This window comes from Dermacentor andersoni, chromosome 8 (assembly GCF_023375885.2).
Source record: "Dermacentor andersoni chromosome 8, qqDerAnde1_hic_scaffold, whole genome shotgun sequence".
In the NCBI taxonomy this organism is placed as follows: domain Eukaryota; kingdom Metazoa; phylum Arthropoda; class Arachnida; order Ixodida; family Ixodidae; genus Dermacentor; species Dermacentor andersoni.
In genome coordinates, this window is record NC_092821.1 from 81088358 (window position 1) to 81106922 (window position 18565).

The following is an 18565-nucleotide window of genomic DNA, read 5'->3' on the forward strand; positions in this document are numbered from 1 at the left end:
ATAGACTATTTCAGAGATACTTTGCTGCAAAAAGTACTTCAATGTGTTCAACAGAAGCGGAGTTATTAGCAATCAAAAATCGCCTATGATACCCTTCGCAGTGCTCCAGCACCTTTTTCAATGCCTTGCACTGCAAAGGCTACAGCGGAGCACGGAGTGCCCACAACGCTCTGCCTACTGAAAATCACCGTTTGATTTTGGATGTCCACTGGGATGCCACTACTTCCGAATTTGGCACCTACGATGCGCCAAAGTTGGAGGCTATCCCTCAACTTATGGCCGAGTTCCCGGTGCCTCATGCCTTTGCTGTGCTACAGCGCATGAGATAGCGATGCGCAACTGTTTTGTTGCACTGAGTGCCATGAGTAGCACACTCTCTTTCAGACTTATCTCTGTAGCAATCACACAATTTACAAGGGTTGAACAGAACACTGTCTTTATGTTCTCTTGTGCAAATATATTGGCAATGCGCCCATCGGCTTAAAGATGCAGATATAATCCGGCCACAGCCAACCTGGAACGCGTGCCTTGTGTTTCAGTTGTGATATGGCATAAAACATGGGCCTGCGCCGCACGCTACACTAGAGAAAATGCGACTTCTAGCGTCTGGTAGAACATGTCCTAGCTCATGCCAGAGCCGCCAGACCAGAGTGCATTGTGCGCAAGCTCGGCTGGCCAGCAGCTTGCTGGCCTACAGTTTGGGTGCACAAAGAAAGAGTGCCAAGTTAACACCTTTGCCAGTCACACACTGGCACTCGGAACCACTCAGCATGCACCTGGAGCAGTACTCTACCTGTAGCCACATCACTCACACAGACCAACCAGAGCGTGCGGTTGTCCCACGCGAACTGTAGTGAGCTCAGTGATGGGGGCTCACTGCGGCGTCCCGCAGGGGCAGCGTTATCTACGCTATGCAGCTACATGCAACTGCATGTAGTGGCCAGCTGTAGTGCATACGACAGTGGTGAAATGCAAGCTCATGCGCCCCAATCTGACCGTGCTACGTAGAGCAAACTGGCTTTGTCCAGCACCGGCTTGACCAACGGAGTAGTCACATCTAAATTACTTGTCTTGAAGTGCTATCAATAGCTCGCTACGACACGACGTTTCCCAAGGCCAGGAGCGGCCAGGAGTGAGCGCGAGCTGGCAAGCGTACGAGTGTTCTGACCTTCTTAAGTTTTGCATGATTAGAGGCTAGTTGACTGCTCCAAACTAATAGAAATTAGTGAGACCCAATGGCTACGACGCCCACAAACATTGCAGCCAAGGTTTAATTCCTACGTGGACGAGCATGCGACTATAATCAGCTTCTTCTGGAAGATCTCCAAACTTGCCAAGTTGATTCTATGGTTCTTCTAGAATGCAACACAGTCCATTTTATTGCGATAGCAATCATATAGACACTCCAGCTGCTTTCCTTCCACCATCGTTGGCGTCGCTGTGATGTTCCGTAAAAAGCCCAAGTGTAATAACATTGTAGCTGCGCGCATATACTGTCGGTGTGAATGAAAGCGTGCGAGGATGAGCTGAGGATGGTGGCTCTATTTCGCATGTGCAAGGGAGGAAGACGGGAAGGAAGTGCTCCACCTTCTATCGCACACAAGACACTGGGGAAGTAGCGGGAGTTCTACTCCAATGGCGGCGGCGTAGGGCATGACTGCGTGGGCCCTATCTTGAAAGCGATCTGCGATGGGTACAGAATGCAGGCATGCTGAAGGCCGATAGCTTCGTGTGTGCTGTGTTCTTGCCGCTTAGTTCGCATTAAAGCGAGGGGCAGCATGAAGGTCAATTTGTTTGCAGCTGCTGCTGCTCTTAATCATGCCAGTATTTCAACAACTGTCTGCGGTCATACTGAGATATGGCCATGCATGCACTTGACACCATGCTCATTAATTTAGTTAGTAAGTGAATGTTCACAAGTTTATACGGCCGATAAAGCCATGTACTATCCTTACTTTGTATAGTTGTATAATAATTTGCTATCGCAATTCATGCTTTGCCTTTCGGGCGAAACTGCAAATTTCTTAGCAATAAACAATTACTGTAAAAACCTGCATATAATACGACCCCGCACAAAATATGAGGTGAAATTTTTGGGATATGATATGAAAAAAATTGCTGGAAAAAAAAAAACTTTTATTTGCTTATGATGTAAGTGAGGAAAACATTTATTTAAATTTCACTCTACACATCCATCACTGTCCTCCTCAGCTGCGCTCTCTTCAGATAGTTCTTTGTCGGACATATCTTCCCAGAGGTAATCATCCTCTGTGCCACCGAGCATTTTTTATTTATTTATTTATTGATACTGCGGTCCTGTTTCCAGGACCTTAGCAGGGTGTATACAAAGTGAAATTGAAAAAATTTAAGTACAAAATACAGCGATACATAACATAGGTCACTCGCGATGAACAAATGCAAGCAGTTACTGAACAACACACAGTAAATCACTCGCTACATAAACATAGGTGCGACTCAACTAATGGCAGTGAGCATTGAGTTACAAAGTCATCAGTAAGATTATTCCATTCAACAATAGTTCTGGGGAAAAAGGAAAATTTGAAGCAATTCTTTTTAGTAATTAACGGTGTTATTGTCTGTGAGTGTCGATGACGTGTAGCATAACCAGTAGAGAAAGTGATAAAGCGTGATGTATCAATGTTGTAGTGCCCTTTTATGAGCTGAAATAATAATTTTAAACGGCATGTTCGGTTCCTTTGTGTCACAGATGGCAATCCACTTCTCTTGATGTTCCGAGATGCCGCACTTCTTGAAAGCGTGACACACAAGGTCCCCTGGTATGCTCGCCCATGTGGTCCACAATCCACTTGCATAGTGTGGCTGGCAATGCCCGCTTCAGTCGCCCAGTCGGCGTCGCTGCAGGCTCACCTGAGCGCATCCACGCTGCGTAGTACTGCTCGACAGCGTCTTTGAACGGCTTGTTCAAGCAAACATCTAGAGGCTGCAGCTGACACGTCATCCCACCCGGGATAACGACGAGTTCAGTGCCAGATTCGTGCAACAGCCTCTTCACTGAGTTGGCCAAATGACAACGAAACTTGTCCAGCATGAGAATGGACGGGAATGACAACAGTGCTCTGGGCCGCCCACACGGACTTTACCCAGTCGAGCTCAACATCCTCATTAATCCAGCCTTTCTCATGGCATCTCATGGTGACATTTTTTGGCAGCTCCTCACCTTTAGGCACTGTCTTGCGCTTGAAGACGACATAGGGCGGGAGCTTGCGGCCATCTGCCGTGCATGACAACATGACGGTAACTCACGTCTTCTCTTTGCCAGTGGATGGGACATAAACCTGTTTAGAGCCCTTTTCATGGATGGTGAGGGGTGATGGCATGTCCAGATAAACTGGAATTTGGTCAGCATTGCCGGTTTGCCCTAGTTGGAAGTTCTAGGACTTGCAGAGCGAAATAATGTGGAGCTGGAAAGCCACAAGCAGCTCTTCGAATGATTCGGGCAGCTTTTGCAAGATCGAAGTTCGGCAGCACAAGGAAAATCCAGCACGGCATATGTAACGATACAGTGCTTGCTCACTTTGAAGGCGGAGCTAGGTAGCCCCTTTTCTCTTGCAAGCTCTCTATCTTTTGCCTACATAAGCTCCACGCTCACAGCTAGATGCGCGGCTTGCTGTTGGCGTACGAACTACGTCATGGCGAGTTCGATTTCCGGGAATGTCCCATTCTTCAGGCCGCGAAAGCTTCTTTGCGTTTTGCAGCATGCGAAAAGGGCTTCCTTCTGTCATCGCCATCCGTGAATGCTTCCCTCATTGATGCCAAACTGCCCCCCGGCCGCACTGTTGCCGATGTCCTGTGCAGCTAAGATCACCTTTCTCTTGAAAGCAGCCAAGTGCTGTTTTCGTGGCCCTGACATCTTGCTCTTTCACTGCGGAATAAAAAAGATGCACTTCGCGAAGTGTGGTTTGCACGTGTGCTGCCAAGGTGTGCACACAACAATAAAGAAACGATGCCATATCCACGCAGCAATAACGAAACCAAGACATAGCCACACAGCAATAACGAAGCCGAGCCGAAGCCACGCAGCAATAACAAAGCCAAGCTATAGCCATGCAGCAATAACGAAACCAAAACTTTGTGCCCGAAATTCTTACTGAAATTTTCGTTCAGATCTGCATATAGTACGAGGCGGAAATTTGGGACACTAATTATAGGGAAAAAAAAGATTGTATAATAGGCGGGTTTTTATGGTAAGCAGACCTCAGCAGACACTCAAAATCCATGCCATAATGACACGCTGGCACAAGAACGTCAAGGCAGTGTCACCACCTATCACTCACCTTCGTGTCTGTTCTGGCTTACTGTACCTCCTCCGATAGTAAGAGTTGTGTATAGCAGAACGTTAATTTACTAACAGAGTTCTACTTGATATTCCTCCTCAGCTCCTTGGTATTCCTTTTAGCTAATCTCAAAGCTTGCTTAGCACCATAACTTCATGCAAATCCCGCTTTTAAATGGTTGTAGACACACACCTCCTCTTGAAGAAGTGAACAACTAAGTGCACAACTGTCTCGAACTTGAAGCAGTCCCCTTACCGATGCACCTCGCTCTTGCCGGCGTCCAGCATCATGACAACAAGGTCGGCAGTTCGGGCCACAGCAATCACCTGGCGTCCTCGTCCCTTGCCTAGAGGGCGACACGACACCAGAAAGGAATACACTGGCGTAAGCTTGATACAGCAGTGGCTCTGTTCATGCTTGCGACGAGAACGCCTTGAGGAACACTAGTGCCCATGTGGTATTAACATAGAGAAAGTGCTATATTTTAGTCCAGCAAATGCTTATCCAGCAAGGTTAGGAAAGGAAGTCCTACTGGCAACAAGGACACCCACTCAAGGCAAGTGGCTTGTTCCGAATGGGCTGATCATTCCTTTCACATTTAGCACATTGACGCAGTTATAAGTGTTGCTATAGAGATACGCAACTATTAATAAAAACAAGTGTAAGATTTGGAATGAGCAACAGTGCTCAACTTATCAGCTGACATAACTGTTTTAGCAGGAACAAGACCTCTACAAAGCAATACTTGAGTGCGTAAACAGCCTAAGAGCTCAAGAACTAGGTTTGTTGGCTTCATTCTGTCCACCCGTTTCACTACACCTTTGTCATCAGTCCACCTCCTCATTCTCAGCTTCATCCTTGGCATATGGCGAAGAAAAAGCAAAATTTTGCCCTCCAACGACAGTGTTCAGAGCCAACGCGCTATGCACTGAGCCATTGTGTACCATTCGCAGTTGTCAAATTTATGAAAACAAACGACAACACGCAATGCTAGAAGCAAGAAGTCAAAGCTGTACCTTGAGAGGCACCTTCGATGATACCAGGCAGGTCGAGAAGCTGTATGTTGGCACCTTTGTACTGCAAGAGACGTCATGGAAACGTGAAATTTGCAACGTGTGCACAAATAAGAATGAGTGAGTGCAAACTGAAGCTTTCCATAAAAGCACCTTGCCATTGGCCAGTTTAACAGCAATTGACACAGGACATAGGAGCAAGAACAAAATGAAGTGACTACAATTGAATTATCGAATTTGATGTTCCAAATCAGCACACAGGCTAAAAAAAATTGAATTGTGGGGTTTTACATGCTAGAACCATGATCTGATTATGAGGCACGGCATGGGGGGTGGGGGTACTCAAGATTAATTTCGACCACCTGGGGTTCTTTAACATGCACCCAAATAAAAGCACATGAGCGTTCTTGCATTTCCCCACAACTGAAATGCGGCCGCTGCAGCTGGGATTAACCACCCAGGCTAGGACAGACTCCTTAGTGGAAGTCTCTGAATGAAAAAAGAAGCAATCAGTACAGATGTACACAGAGGGCCAAGGTGGTGGACAGGTGCTTTCTTTCTCTTAAGGTCACTTTGTGCCTATGTACCGACTAAAATTTTGGCTGGCCAAAACGCCCAACAGGTCTTGGACATTTGTGTCCTTTTGTAATTATTTAACATTTCTTTTACGCATTAGGTCAGGCTCAAATGAGCCTTTCTTGAAAATCTAGTGTTTTGACATAAACTAAACAAAAAACAAAATTTTGTGGCACCCAAAAGTGGACACCATTCTTGTTGTAGAAGTATCGAGCGATTTCACCTCAATAACACCAGGGATGCAGGTGAGCGTGGTGAACTCGTACGATGCCGACTCGCTGTGGGTGTCAGTCATGATGTTGAGTAGCGTGGACTGCAACAAAAAGTTAAAGAATATTTATGTTGGCTACAAGCAAGACCAAGCGCATGAACTTGCAAACGAGATAAGCATTTCACGTTGAGTTGCTTGCATGCTAAAACATAACGTTACTGTGCAGAAAATTGGATGCGGGCTTTCTTTGTCCTAAATTATACCAGCAAAAAGATAATGCACATGCAAAGTGCATTGTAATAAAGGTCGCATATTACAGAAGACACGAACAAAAGGAAATAGCATATATAAGATAAAAAGTTAAGATGGGTCACAGCGACCATCAACAGCTTCAAAGACCAAACAAAACAGCACCAAACCAGCTTGGTGGCCGTAGTGCAAAACATGCGAAACCATATGAGGAAACGAGCACTACGAGGCACTTTCCCGTTTGGTCATTTCTTTATATGGTTTTACATTTTCTACACAATAATAAGTAGCAACAAACTAGCCCCACAACAGGTAGCGATAAGCTGAACGTGTTGGCACCACAATAGCAGCTTGTTAATTTCTCAGCAATATCTATATTAAAAGCTTATTTACTTCTCAAATAGCAAGAAACGGAGCGTTCTTACCTTGCCAACCGATGGAAAGCCAATGAGAGCGACACGCGCATCGCCCGATTTCATAACATCGAAGCCTTCCCCCTGAAACGAAACATAAATTTGGTTAGTTGGGATCTGCGTGGCTAACAGAATGCTAATCTCTGAGAGGTCAGCTGGAAACCTCAAGTGTACTGTCACATAATCGGCAAAGTCTCTCCTACAGATCATGGATTGTGGTTGTAAGCAAAGAGATATAACAAAGGGCATAAAAACAAATGTACCCTGGAAGCTGCCCATATATGGTGCAATGACATTGCGGTTTACACTGAGCAGCACTAAATAGGTGGCAATGAGAATAGCTACAAGATGTGTTTTAACTTTCGATGGAAGCTTTTTTGGAGTACAAGCTTTCTTTCTGGCAGGACATACTACCACAGCAAACATCACGGTCAGTGAACCACACACACCAGCACACAACCGAAATGGTCAGCACGATTAATCCTCACACCCCTTCCTTTTCATCGATATCGCCAAAGCCAAGAGATGATCACATTCAAAGTCAGCAATAAACATGTTACATAAGCAGGCAGTGTACTGCCACAAATGCATCGTTTTTTCTGGTTACTGCTTTCATTGAATTATAGCTGTTATCATGTTATCACTTGGTGCAAGAGTGCCTTCTGTATCCAAAACTTTGTGAACGTTATTACCAATTTGGTGGTGAGACAGGCATGTCTAATCAGATTGCATGCGCAACACAAATAGCACTGTACAATTTTAAATCTGCGCTTTAGCACCGGCGATTGCTTTGGAATATGCAATGATGCATGTATAATAAATGCAGAGATGTGACCAGTGATTTTACATCTGGCGTGTGATTGCGCTTGCTGCAGTCATCACTTTATATTGCTTTGCTCTCTGAGTACAAGTTCAACCAACAATAAAAATTTTTTTAAATTCTTTGTTCACGCTGTCTGGCAGTGTTTCAGCTTTTCTGCCTTCACTACATCGTGACAATACATTAACGAAAACATTTTTTTGTCTCAACCTTAAAAAAATAAAAAATAAACAGAAAGCAACTAGACCAATTGTCTTCATTAACTTAAAGATAGCAAGAATCAAAGAGCCATCCCAGACAGACTTTGCTGATCTAGAAGTTGCAAGGAACTCAGGCTGATAAACTTTCAATATCAATTTTATTTTCCCATCTTAAAATACAGATGGAGGGGTTGCAGAAAAAAACTACACCAGGGCAGCTTGAAAAATCTACAAACCTACTGTTCAGCAGGGAGGCAGCACGGGAACTTGTACAATTAAAAAACAAACAAACAGATAAGTATATCAAGTAATCACGAAAGTATACACGAAACAGCAATATGTACACACAAGTAAACTCAAGCCATGTTATTTAAACACATAGTATGAAGCTCTTTACGCGAACAAGAAAACAAATCGAAATTAGTGAGACTATAACCATTAAGAAGAGATGCAAGAATATAGCGAAGGCAATCTTGTCCAAGTTTAAGTCGAGGTGTCGGTACTATCCATTCCTCGCCATGTCTTGTTGGATAGCTTAACATTTTTCTCTTTAGTTCTGCTAATTTCCGGAGATTGGTTATATTATTCCTAATTTCCGATTTAAAGATGACACTGAGGCTATATTTATAGAGGTTATGTACTTTAATCACTATAGAATGACTAAATAAAGCTGCACTTGGATGTCGGTATGACGTTTATACATGTGTCGGAGGTACCTTTTTTGGATTAGGTGAATGCGTTCAAGGTTAGTGAAGGTTGTGGTACCCCAAACTAAGTGGCAATAATTCAAATGCGAGTTGAACATTTAGTTGTAAATCAGCATTTTAGTTTGTGTAGGAAGGATGTTTTTTAAACGACCTATAGCACCAGTGATTTGAGCTAGTTTGAGACATAATTAAAGTGATAATCCCATGACATATTGGGGCAAAATATAACCCCTAGGCATTTGAACTGCTCTATTATTTCTACAGGACGTGAATTTAAAATATCTTCATGCGGTGGGATAAGTTTATTCTTGGTCTGAAAATGACAGCCTTAGTCTTACGCTCGTTGATCTTCATTGAATTAGCAATGGACCAATCCTCGCGGGCTTTCATTGCAACGTCGCATTGGTCAATAAGTTCGGAAATGTTATTACCGGCAAGAACCAGACTTGTATCATCCGCATAGATGACAAACTTTGTGTCATGGTTCTCACTGTTATGCTAAACATAAGGTCAACAACTTTCTTTTCTTGTTTTGTCATACCCTCTTCCGATGAATTTGGGGGAGGGGGCCACATTCATTGCACTGTCCAGCCACTAAGCTGCTGTATTCGTGCCCGACTCTGCGTGAGCAGAAGCATTGTCTCTTACGGAGCACTTACTCCACAAAAGTCTGTCATCTCATAAAGCAGTCGTTTAAGTGGCGGGCTGGCGATACACTCCCAAGAAGCAGTACCCAAGACCAAGGCACGATCGGTAGGTGTTGTGTACTGAGCCTGACCACTAAGTTCATTGGAATAGCTGGGCAGTGTTGTGAACCATGGGCATGGGAAGCGCCATCTACCGGCATACAAAAAGGATATACATTTATCGGCGTTAGCCGGTTGGCCTGTTTTTTGTGTGTTGGTTTTGTGCGATGGCGATAAACTCATATTGCCGATGCCCATTTCATGATGAGACCTGTGAGATTTAACAGTAGCTATTCACAGTGAACTTACCTTTTCCTTCGATTTGCCCTGTGGCTCCAGAAGCTGAGTCCTGTACTTTGCTAGCTTGGCCTTCAGCAGGCCCAAGTGGTATTCCGTAGCTGTGCCCAGGAAGACAAAAGCAACCACACGTTTAACACTGCGTGAACATGCAGGCAATGGCTCACTTTGGTTAATATTTTGTCCTCACAGCCACCGGTGACGCTGTAACGTGAAACTACTAGGAGAAGCTCGCTGTGTTTCCAAGTATTTATGTATTACAATGATTGTTTAGTCGTGCTTACGTGTGCAGGGTACAAAAATGCGCGGAAATCTGTCAGCAAATGAACACTTAACACAAGACAAGTTAAGAGGATTGTAACGGATCCTTACGTCTGCAAGCATCACATGTGGCGCCTTTCAGAGTGCCAAGCTGCCACTTTTGGATAAGCGAAATAAACGTGGTAAACTAGTAGCTAATACCCCGATACACTGGACTCTTTAGATTACGATCGCAAGTGCCCTGTGTGACCGGGGTATAATTCTGCGCTCTTCCTTGCGTTAACTGGCGTAGGCGCCTACGTGACAACTGAACTTATATCGAAACGCAGATATGGGCTTTGGAAATCAAAGACAGTTTACTCTTTCTGAAGGTGTGACCATCGCTTTTACTAAACTCCACGAACATGCCTATTCAGTCTATCGCGACGACAGCTGGCTGACAAATATTGTCACGTTCGTGGCACACACGTCTCGGCCTTATTTTGACATCGGCCTTACCAACAATTGGGCGCAATTCAGTCTGCTGCAGCGGCACCGCGCAAAGCGAACAAGCAAACTCTACACGCACCCTTATTTTTCTGTGTCCGGGAGATTTCTCGCTCGATTTCGCTGATCTTCTCGAGGATACCCATGTTGACTTGGAACCGCGCGGCGTCCCGTTACAGAACTTGTGGTGGAGCCGACAGCCGGCACGTTTGGGCGTAAATAGCTGTAATGACAGACGAGCGTCGTTGCGTATTAACATCCACAAAATCAGTCCAAAAACACGCCGTGGCCGACCCTCACTAGCGAAAAGACATGGTGGACGCCGCCATATTTGACAGCGCTAGGGCTTGTTGCGCCGCCTGTCTTTCAGACGTCTTCTCTGCTTGCGAATAGCAAGTAATTCGCAAAAAAAAATTACAAAATCAAACACGTTATCTAATCTTGATTCAATAATTGCGACAATTCTCGAAGCACAGTGCCTTCAAGCTCCGAGTATGGTTCACTCACGGAGGGGTTCACTAATTTCCCCGGTCAGTGAGAAACTCTGTGGCATAGACTTTCCTACAAAAATTACGTAGGAAACTCTATGCACTGTGGTACCATAGAATTGTCACTATTTGTTCTGAAGCCAGCCTAGTTACGGCTTCAGTCATTGTCTATATGTCATCTTCATCTCTCTGTTCTTAGTGGTTCTATTTGTTTGCTAGTGCAAACCTTGATCTGCCTTTACTCATGCATGCCCTTCTAGCCACCATACCCTTACTACGTCTAGGTTGGCCTGTTTCTTCTTGACCAATTTTACCCTTTCTCTCTTCAAATTGAGGTGAATCCTAGCCCTCACTAACCTACACTCTTAGGCAAAGTTACACCCTTTGGCTTGCCCCTTCTGCCACACAACGATAATCGTTATCTGCCTTGATGCGTTTCCATTCTTTAACGCTGCGAGCCCGGTACTTTCCAGTAACGAACGGCACGCCCGTTATCAGCATAGAACAGTTTACACCCTTTGGATTGCCCCTTCTGATAACGCGCGTGCCGTTCGTTACTGGAAAGTTCCGGGCTCGCAGCGTTAAAGAAAGGAAACGCATCAAGGCAGATAACGATTATCGTTGTGTGGCAGAAGGGGCAAGCCAAAGGGTGTAACTTTACCTAAGAGTGTATGATCAGTGCACTTTACCCTACCTAACACTTCTACATCCTGCACTATGCTGGTATCGGCAGAAAGTAGGAAATCAGCTTCATTTTTTGTTTCACCATTAGGGCTTTTCCAGGTTTACTTTTTGTTCCAAGACTTCCTGAAAAAGGTGTTCATTATTCGCAGCTTATTCCTTTCCGCGAATTCTACCAACATCTCTTCTCGAGTGTTCCTGGAATCCACGCGGTAGTTGCTAATTCCTTGTTCTCCAGCCTGCTTTTCCCCGACTTTTGCATTGAAGTAGGCCATAACTACAGTATAGTACACTAACTAAAGTCAGTGATTGGTCAGTTTTAGCCACGTGACAAGTGCTGTTTTAAAGAACACAAAAACGCAAAAAAAACATTACTCCGTATACATGGATGGATGTTATGAGCGTCCCCTTTGGAATGGGGTAGTGGGCTGCGCCATCAAGCCCCGATAATTCTCAAGGGCGCCGCTGCTGGCCAATGCCGCTGGCGTGGAGTTCCTGAATTGCATTAGCGCGGCGGCCGCAACGCGCAGTACGCGAAGTCGGGAAAGGCGTGGAACGTCGTGCGAGTTGTTGGCATTGTGTGGTGACCGGCTCAAGCAGCGAGCAAGAGCTCGCGAGAGGAATCGCCAATGAGCGGGGAACCGGTGGACGACGGTCTAGTCCGAGTGTGGTGCGATGGATGGTGAGTAGCAGTGCGCGAGGCGCGCGATGCTGCCCCGGCTTTTCTCAAGACGCACGAAATTGCATTGGTTTCGCGCTGTCGGATGACGGGGAATCTTGCGTACTACTGCCCACGGAGGCGTGGTCCGTCGCGCATCGAGATGGAGTCGTTTGATTTCGTTACAGTTCTTCACTTTCTCATTGGAAACTGAGCGCTCGTTCATATGTGAGATATCTCATTGATAGCAGACACCGCGGTGTGTTTAAGGACCTGTAGATGAAGGATTAGTTTCATAGAGTAGAGATGGAAACTGTTGCAGGCTCCGTTTGGTGCTCCTCCGAAAGTGCAGTAGGGCCGGGGAAAAGAAAAAAAAAAGGGGGGGGTGGGGTACGTGCGCGTAGCTTGACGGCTCTGCCAACATCGATATGTCGTGGCCGCTGATTAGATATAGACGTGGGCCAAGAACTTTTTCGTGATGACGCACCACGGTGCAGATGTTTGGTTTCTGTCTAGGGCGTGTGCACCGATTCTGGTTTCGTACGCAGGGTCGAGCTACCCGAAACTGGTGCAGCCTCGTTTTAGCGCTGGAAATGTTTCATGAATGGGTGTGTGGCGACGTACTCCACACCTGAGCTATTGGAGCGCGATCAGCGTGATAAAGAAGCGGCCGAGCGAGAGGGCCTTGAAATTGCAGGTCAAGGGAGTCTACTCCCGAAGAATTAGCTTAGGATACATAAACTGGTATATAGACTTGGAATCAAGAATAAACTCTTCGGTTGCTGTTTTTCTTCCAGTTATGTAAATATAAAGAAAAGAGAGACAGTCTTGTCAATTTCAACTGCCTGAATGTGATCACGCTTTTTGCTGCTTTCATGTGTTCTGCATTGTTCATAGTACCAGGCTGTTCTCTCTCTTTTTTTTTTTTATCGCGCCGTTTTGCACGGAACCAATAATGACTTCAGGACAAGAAGAACACGTAGACCACAACGGGGCACCACGCGTTTTAAATTTATTCTTTGAGTTTTGTGCATGATAACACTTTCATCAAAAACAAATGTTTAACAAAGTGGCCCCAATTGCAGCATTAATTCACAGAGCCTGTTTTCTTTCTTCTTCTTTTATTTATTCTATGTTACCACATAGCCTTTGTCTCGTTACCTGCTGTTCCTTGGCGTCTAGCACAATACGAAGCTGAATAATAAGAGCCAATAAGAGTGCTTTGGCAGTAGGAGCCGCTAAGATGAATAATTGCCTTCACGGCACGCGAGGAAACACAATAAGGATGCCGTGAGACACGTATTGATGCATTAACAATGGTCCAGCTGTGCCGAAGATCGACAAACACCCATTTCTTGTTCGTTCTTTTTTTCTTCTTTCTTCCTTATAGTTACGACATGGTGCACTTCGGGCATGCCAATCAGCTCCGTCAGGTGAGTCTTTATTTCTCAGCTGCGCATAAACCGGCAGGGAGAAGCAAATGAAGCTTGTGGTTGTTCTCCAGCTCCGCCGGCAAGCTAGTGACAGAAGAGTTATGCTGCTTTGGTGTGTGGCAGTGCCCTGATGTAGTCAGTCTTGAGTGTTCAGTGCCTCCTAAATTTTGCTAAGATGAACATATAATGTACAGAGTGCTGCTGAACACAAGGTTGCAGACTCAACTCCAGTCATGGCTTCCACGTTCCAACACAAACGCTCTTATACACAGTCGACCGCTGTTAATGCAAACGCACTGGGAAGTCACGGCGAGAAACGATGCATTGCTATGGAAGGAAAGCTTGTTTTGTTTGAATGCAAAACCTTGTCATGGTTAATTCTATTCCCTCCAGAATTCTATCCCCACATGCTCGTAGTGGTCACTAGAACTTCAGAAACACAAGAAATTTCGTAGACCGTGCTACTCATTCCTGAGATTGGTGACGGTGACAGCAGCAACCTGTCCTGCAGTGATGATGATGACTTGCACCGTGCCCTAGGCGATGTCTCTTTTGAGGATTTCGTGAACACCGATGATGGTGTTGGGATGCATGAGCCACCAACCAAAGACATGCATATCTATTGCATTACTGTACTGAAGCACAATCTGTGGACGACTACTTCAAGCAGTAAAGGAAGATTTGAATTCATTCATTTTGGCACTGGTCGGTAATTTGACCTTTCGGATAATTTGACCAAAACTTGTGGTCCTGCCTGGTTCAAATTAACGGGAGTCGACTGTACTGCCTATGTTTAGGCGCATGGTAAAGGAAACCTAGGTAGTCAAAATTAATACGGAGGCCTTGACTGTGGCGTTCCTCATAACTCACTGGCAGCTTCGCAACATAACACCCCACATTTAAACATCTATAGAGAACAGTGAAGTGGCACTTCAATTGTGGAGATGCGTACATGCTTTATACTTGCTTTGTACTAGTGGTTGTTCTGTCCTTGTCTGGATTTTAATCCTTATGCTAGGAGAGTACATTCTCACATACTGTACTAGCCCTGCTCGCTACCCTTACGTGCTTATTGTTCGCATACATCCGTGGATGCGAGTATCAGGACCATGGCAACCTTTAAATAAGAGCTACAGGAAAAAGTGCTTGAAACATGTGCCATGTAGCGTAGCGGTTGGAAAGGTACAAAACATGACAAAAATAGAACTGCGTTTCAAGGATGTCTGCTCACACGTGTTGCTCACACTTTGTTGGATTTTGAAAGGCTAGTCTTGGCGATGGAACTTGCATGTGGCCAAGGCTTTCCTCATTGATGCAGACAGCGAGGTTTGAAAATTGGTTGAAGGAAGTTGTGTTGCTGTCTAGACAGTCATTTCGTAAACAGGAAGTGATTATGAATGGGCAAGGGCTTTTTTTTTTTTGTTGGTGCAAAGAAGCAACAATATAATTTTATCTTGTGAGGCAGTGTTATGCTTTAGTCAAAAGCCTCTGTTCTGTAATAACTCCAGTTTACTGTGTGCAACAAAGTTCAGCAGTGTTCTGTATTGGTAGTTAACCATTTTTTGACATGACCAAACCCAAAAGAAACAACATGATCAGAGTTGCTTGCTGGTATATGTTAGGACAAAAAGCTGTACACTATTTTCCTAGCTATATACTTCACTGACTGTTGGTAGCTTCCACCATTGAAGAATGCCACATCGTATGTTTAATTTGTGTTGTACATTACAGGCTCGCATTTTTTAGCTTTCAGTGGGGTATTTGTTGTGGAATTTATAGGGAGCGTTATTTAGCACATACAGTGTCATATCTGTATTTTGTTCCAAGGAGTGAATGTTGTCGTATGCACTTAATACATTTTGTTACATTTAGCTGTTCGGCAATTACATTATTTATCTATAAATGTAATATATATTTATTTTGTGACCAGAAATACAGCCAGAATTTTTCCTGAAGATGTGCTCATTGATATAATAAAAGTGGTGCACATAAACTATTGTGCACATAAACATACTGTGCACATAAACATAGTGTGCACATAAACATAAACTTACTTTTGAAGTTTATCAGTTTGAGTATCCGGGTACAGAAAAATAAAGCTCTGGTGACTGAAAAATACTGTCTGTTGTTCCCAACAAGAGAATTCCGTGAAACAAATGTAAGTGGTAACATGCGATCAATGTATGGGTTATAATAACAGTTTAATGTCTAACAAACAAGCTACGCTTGTTAAAATCTAATTGTAAATAAACATTTTCCTATAACTGTTTTGGAAGATGCAGTTCATTGTTGGTCACCTTAGCAGTTCTATTTCTTTGTTCATTGTCTGTTTAAATGTGTGTCATTAGCAGTTAATTAGAAATACCCTCATTCCTAGTCTTTACTTCCGAGTACTGCAAATCACTGTGCAAACCTACCTTCACATTTGTTAGTGCGGCTTTGCTGTTCTGTTCAGTGTCATGACCATGACAAAAGTTTTCCTGCACGAAAGTGCAAGAAAAAGTGAGCTGTTTAATCTTTCTTAGTCAGATTGGTCAAAACACTAAAGAAGTTGCAACGCATACATTTTCCACTAAGCTGATTAGCAGGTTTCAGCAAGTGAACTTCCAGGTTATATAGTAATGCATTAAGTGAGGCTTGACTACCAATTAGGCAGGAAGGCCTTCCCGCCCCCCGCTTAAGTTTGGTGCATTCAGGCAGTTGTACCCAAGCACGACGGATGGATGAACGAAGTGCACACATTTTTGAGGCTGCAGGCATAGAGTTTTATGCCTGTGTTGCTGGAGGGAAATCTGGGCACTAGTGTCCTCGCGCATTGCCACGGGAATGATGGGTAGAGTATGTGGACTTTGTCCTGCTGGCTTCATCCAATCCAATGCTGAGTGTTAGGTCAAGCGGATGGGAAAGCGATCAGCCAAGAATGCTGCACCAGTTCAAAGGCAAAACAACTTTTGTTCTGGCCTCCTTCCCTCTCATGTACCGTTTGGGCTCCCACTGTTATTGTCTGTTGCCTTTATACAGGCACTATTCTTGAGGCTTAAGTCTGCAGTGTGTTCTAGTTTTACAGAAATGATGTTAGTGATGTAATGGCTGTACCAGCATAAACAGAAATGTTGCGTGGCTTAGGCTATCATGGCTTAGTTAAAGCAATGGGCTTGAAATTTGTAGACACCCAACAAAATGGGCACTGACAGAGAACACTAGACTGCAGCGGTGGACTTATGGCTAGACATGCTTTAGCTCAGCATGGCGTAAATTCATGCACTGTGAAGCATGCCTTGTGGGGGAGGGGATATGTGCAACTACTGTTGTGTGTCGCCACAAGGCATTCCAACAGCCAGGGAGCGTGATTTCTTTTGACACTGCAACTGCATGTTTGCCATGCGTTTACATAAAGCACCCCTTTGAGCTCTTGAGTTATTGCACTTGTCCCTTTCGAGCCTGTTTCAAATGCAACACTTTAACTAAGTCGAAAGTGGCCAAGCAGCCCTCCAGCACCTGCTACGAGCCGCCGGTCAGTCATAAAATGAATCGCTATTTATTCATCTCGTGAGCCGAGAATTTGGATGGGATCCAATTGGCACGGGCTTTTGTACAATATCTCGTAATCTCGCTTGTGGTCGCCCTTCACAAAGGCCGGAAGAGTGCATACTACGTTGCTATTTTGTTTGAAAAACTGGCAACAACACTAGAAGCAGGTGTCTGGCTCCGCTGTTTATCTATCATAGAGAGCTAGAGAGGGGTGGGATGCTTGGCACTCATTTTTGGGTCAGCAGTTGAGATAACGCGGGGCTGACGTGGTGTGGCTTAAGGCTTGGACCCTTCTGCGGGTTATCAGACCAGCTTGTCTGCCTTTTTTTCGTGCAGGCCAAGGCAATGGGCGACTACCTGGTCGTGGGAGTCCACACTGATGGTGAGTGAATTAAACGAAATGCACCACAATGTCGGAGGGTTCTTGAGACCTTTTGTTCTTTACAAATGGCATTGAACATGGATACTGGCAATTATTGGCTACAATGGAAGTTTAATCAATCGCTCCTGTTTACATCGAAACCAAGGATGCAAAATTTGACGCGGTAGTTATAAAATATAAAGATTTTTGTTTGCATGGAGCTGTCTGTTTTACTTGCAATAAAGAAAGAAGTGGGGAAAAAATGCACACGGTAAGCTAGTGAGTGAAGTAAAGGCTGCCTTCAGATTAAATTTGTCAAACCACAGGTGTCATCCTCTCGGTTTGGGAGTGGCCATTGGGTACGCGTGTGAACTGATGGGCAGCATTGCCTGCAGTGTTGGGATCGCAAGGTCAAGTGGGTCCAAATGTGGTACAAACTCAGTTCTGCGTGTACACTCTGTGGAATTCTAAATTTTGATATTTTATCCACTGAAAATACTTGAGAAGCCTTTTGTATGTTTTATTTTCATGTGTGCATGACACAAGAAAGTGCTAAAAAAACATGAAGTGAAATTTAGCAGTATTTTAGATGTTGGCCTAGTTTTAAAAAAAAATGAGCAGGGACTAATGCATTATCGTCAAATGATAGCATCCCTATAGATACATTGCCGAGGCACTTATTGGTTAGCTCTGTCGGTGAATGGTATGAGGCGTGTTGATGTTGGGATGTATCGACATGACAGAGTGCGTTCAGCAAATCATCTCTAGCTACACCATGTGCTGAGACGACAGCCATGCGAAAGTATCTCTTCTCCCTGTGCTTATGGTTACACGGTCAGACACGCTGTTGCCGGTGTTTCGCAAAGCATTGCCCTTGCTGTAAAGTGCACTTTAAAAAATTTTCAATCCTACATTTGCATGTCAGTGCTAGAGCATAGCATATTGTGTTTTACCATTGAACCCTAGATCATATGTGCTGGTAGTAAATCCAGAATAAAGGTAAAAATAACAAGTTGGGTGGCATCTGCTACTACCCCACTTCAAAGGGGATGCCGATAATGACCATCCCGCCAGTGCTATTGACACAACTGAAGCTCCACCTGTGAGCGACGAGTTTGCACTGTCTTGGCAGTAAAACTTCCTGTTACAAAAGAAAATCCCGTGTATTTACCTGCATT

General features: G+C 44.5%; 2 protein-coding genes across 3 annotated transcripts in view; one reads left to right on the forward strand and one right to left on the reverse strand.

Moving 5' to 3' along the window:
- Nucleotides 1–10583, reverse strand: part of LOC126538739 (developmentally-regulated GTP-binding protein 2) — a 28825-nt gene extending 18242 nt beyond the window's left edge. The window contains exons 1-6 of the mRNA XM_050185474.3: nt 10318–10583; nt 9501–9589; nt 6791–6862; nt 6129–6218; nt 5333–5393; nt 4572–4662 (exon numbers count right to left, since the gene is read on the reverse strand). Of these exons, the coding sequence (XP_050041431.1) occupies nt 4572–4662; nt 5333–5393; nt 6129–6218; nt 6791–6862; nt 9501–9589; nt 10318–10381 (467 nt within the window). The 5' untranslated portion in view covers nt 10382–10583. The remainder of the gene's footprint in view (nt 1–4571; nt 4663–5332; nt 5394–6128; nt 6219–6790; nt 6863–9500; nt 9590–10317) is intronic.
- Nucleotides 10584–11887: 1304 nt separating this feature from the next.
- Nucleotides 11888–18565, forward strand: part of Pect (phosphoethanolamine cytidylyltransferase) — a 43420-nt gene continuing 36742 nt past the window's right edge. For both annotated transcript variants that reach the window (XM_050185472.3, XM_050185473.3), the window contains exons 1-3: nt 11888–12086; nt 13453–13495; nt 17363–17408. In XM_050185472.3, the coding sequence (XP_050041429.1) occupies nt 12034–12086; nt 13453–13495; nt 17363–17408 (142 nt within the window). In that variant the 5' untranslated portion in view covers nt 11888–12033. The remainder of the gene's footprint in view (nt 12087–13452; nt 13496–17362; nt 17409–18565) is intronic.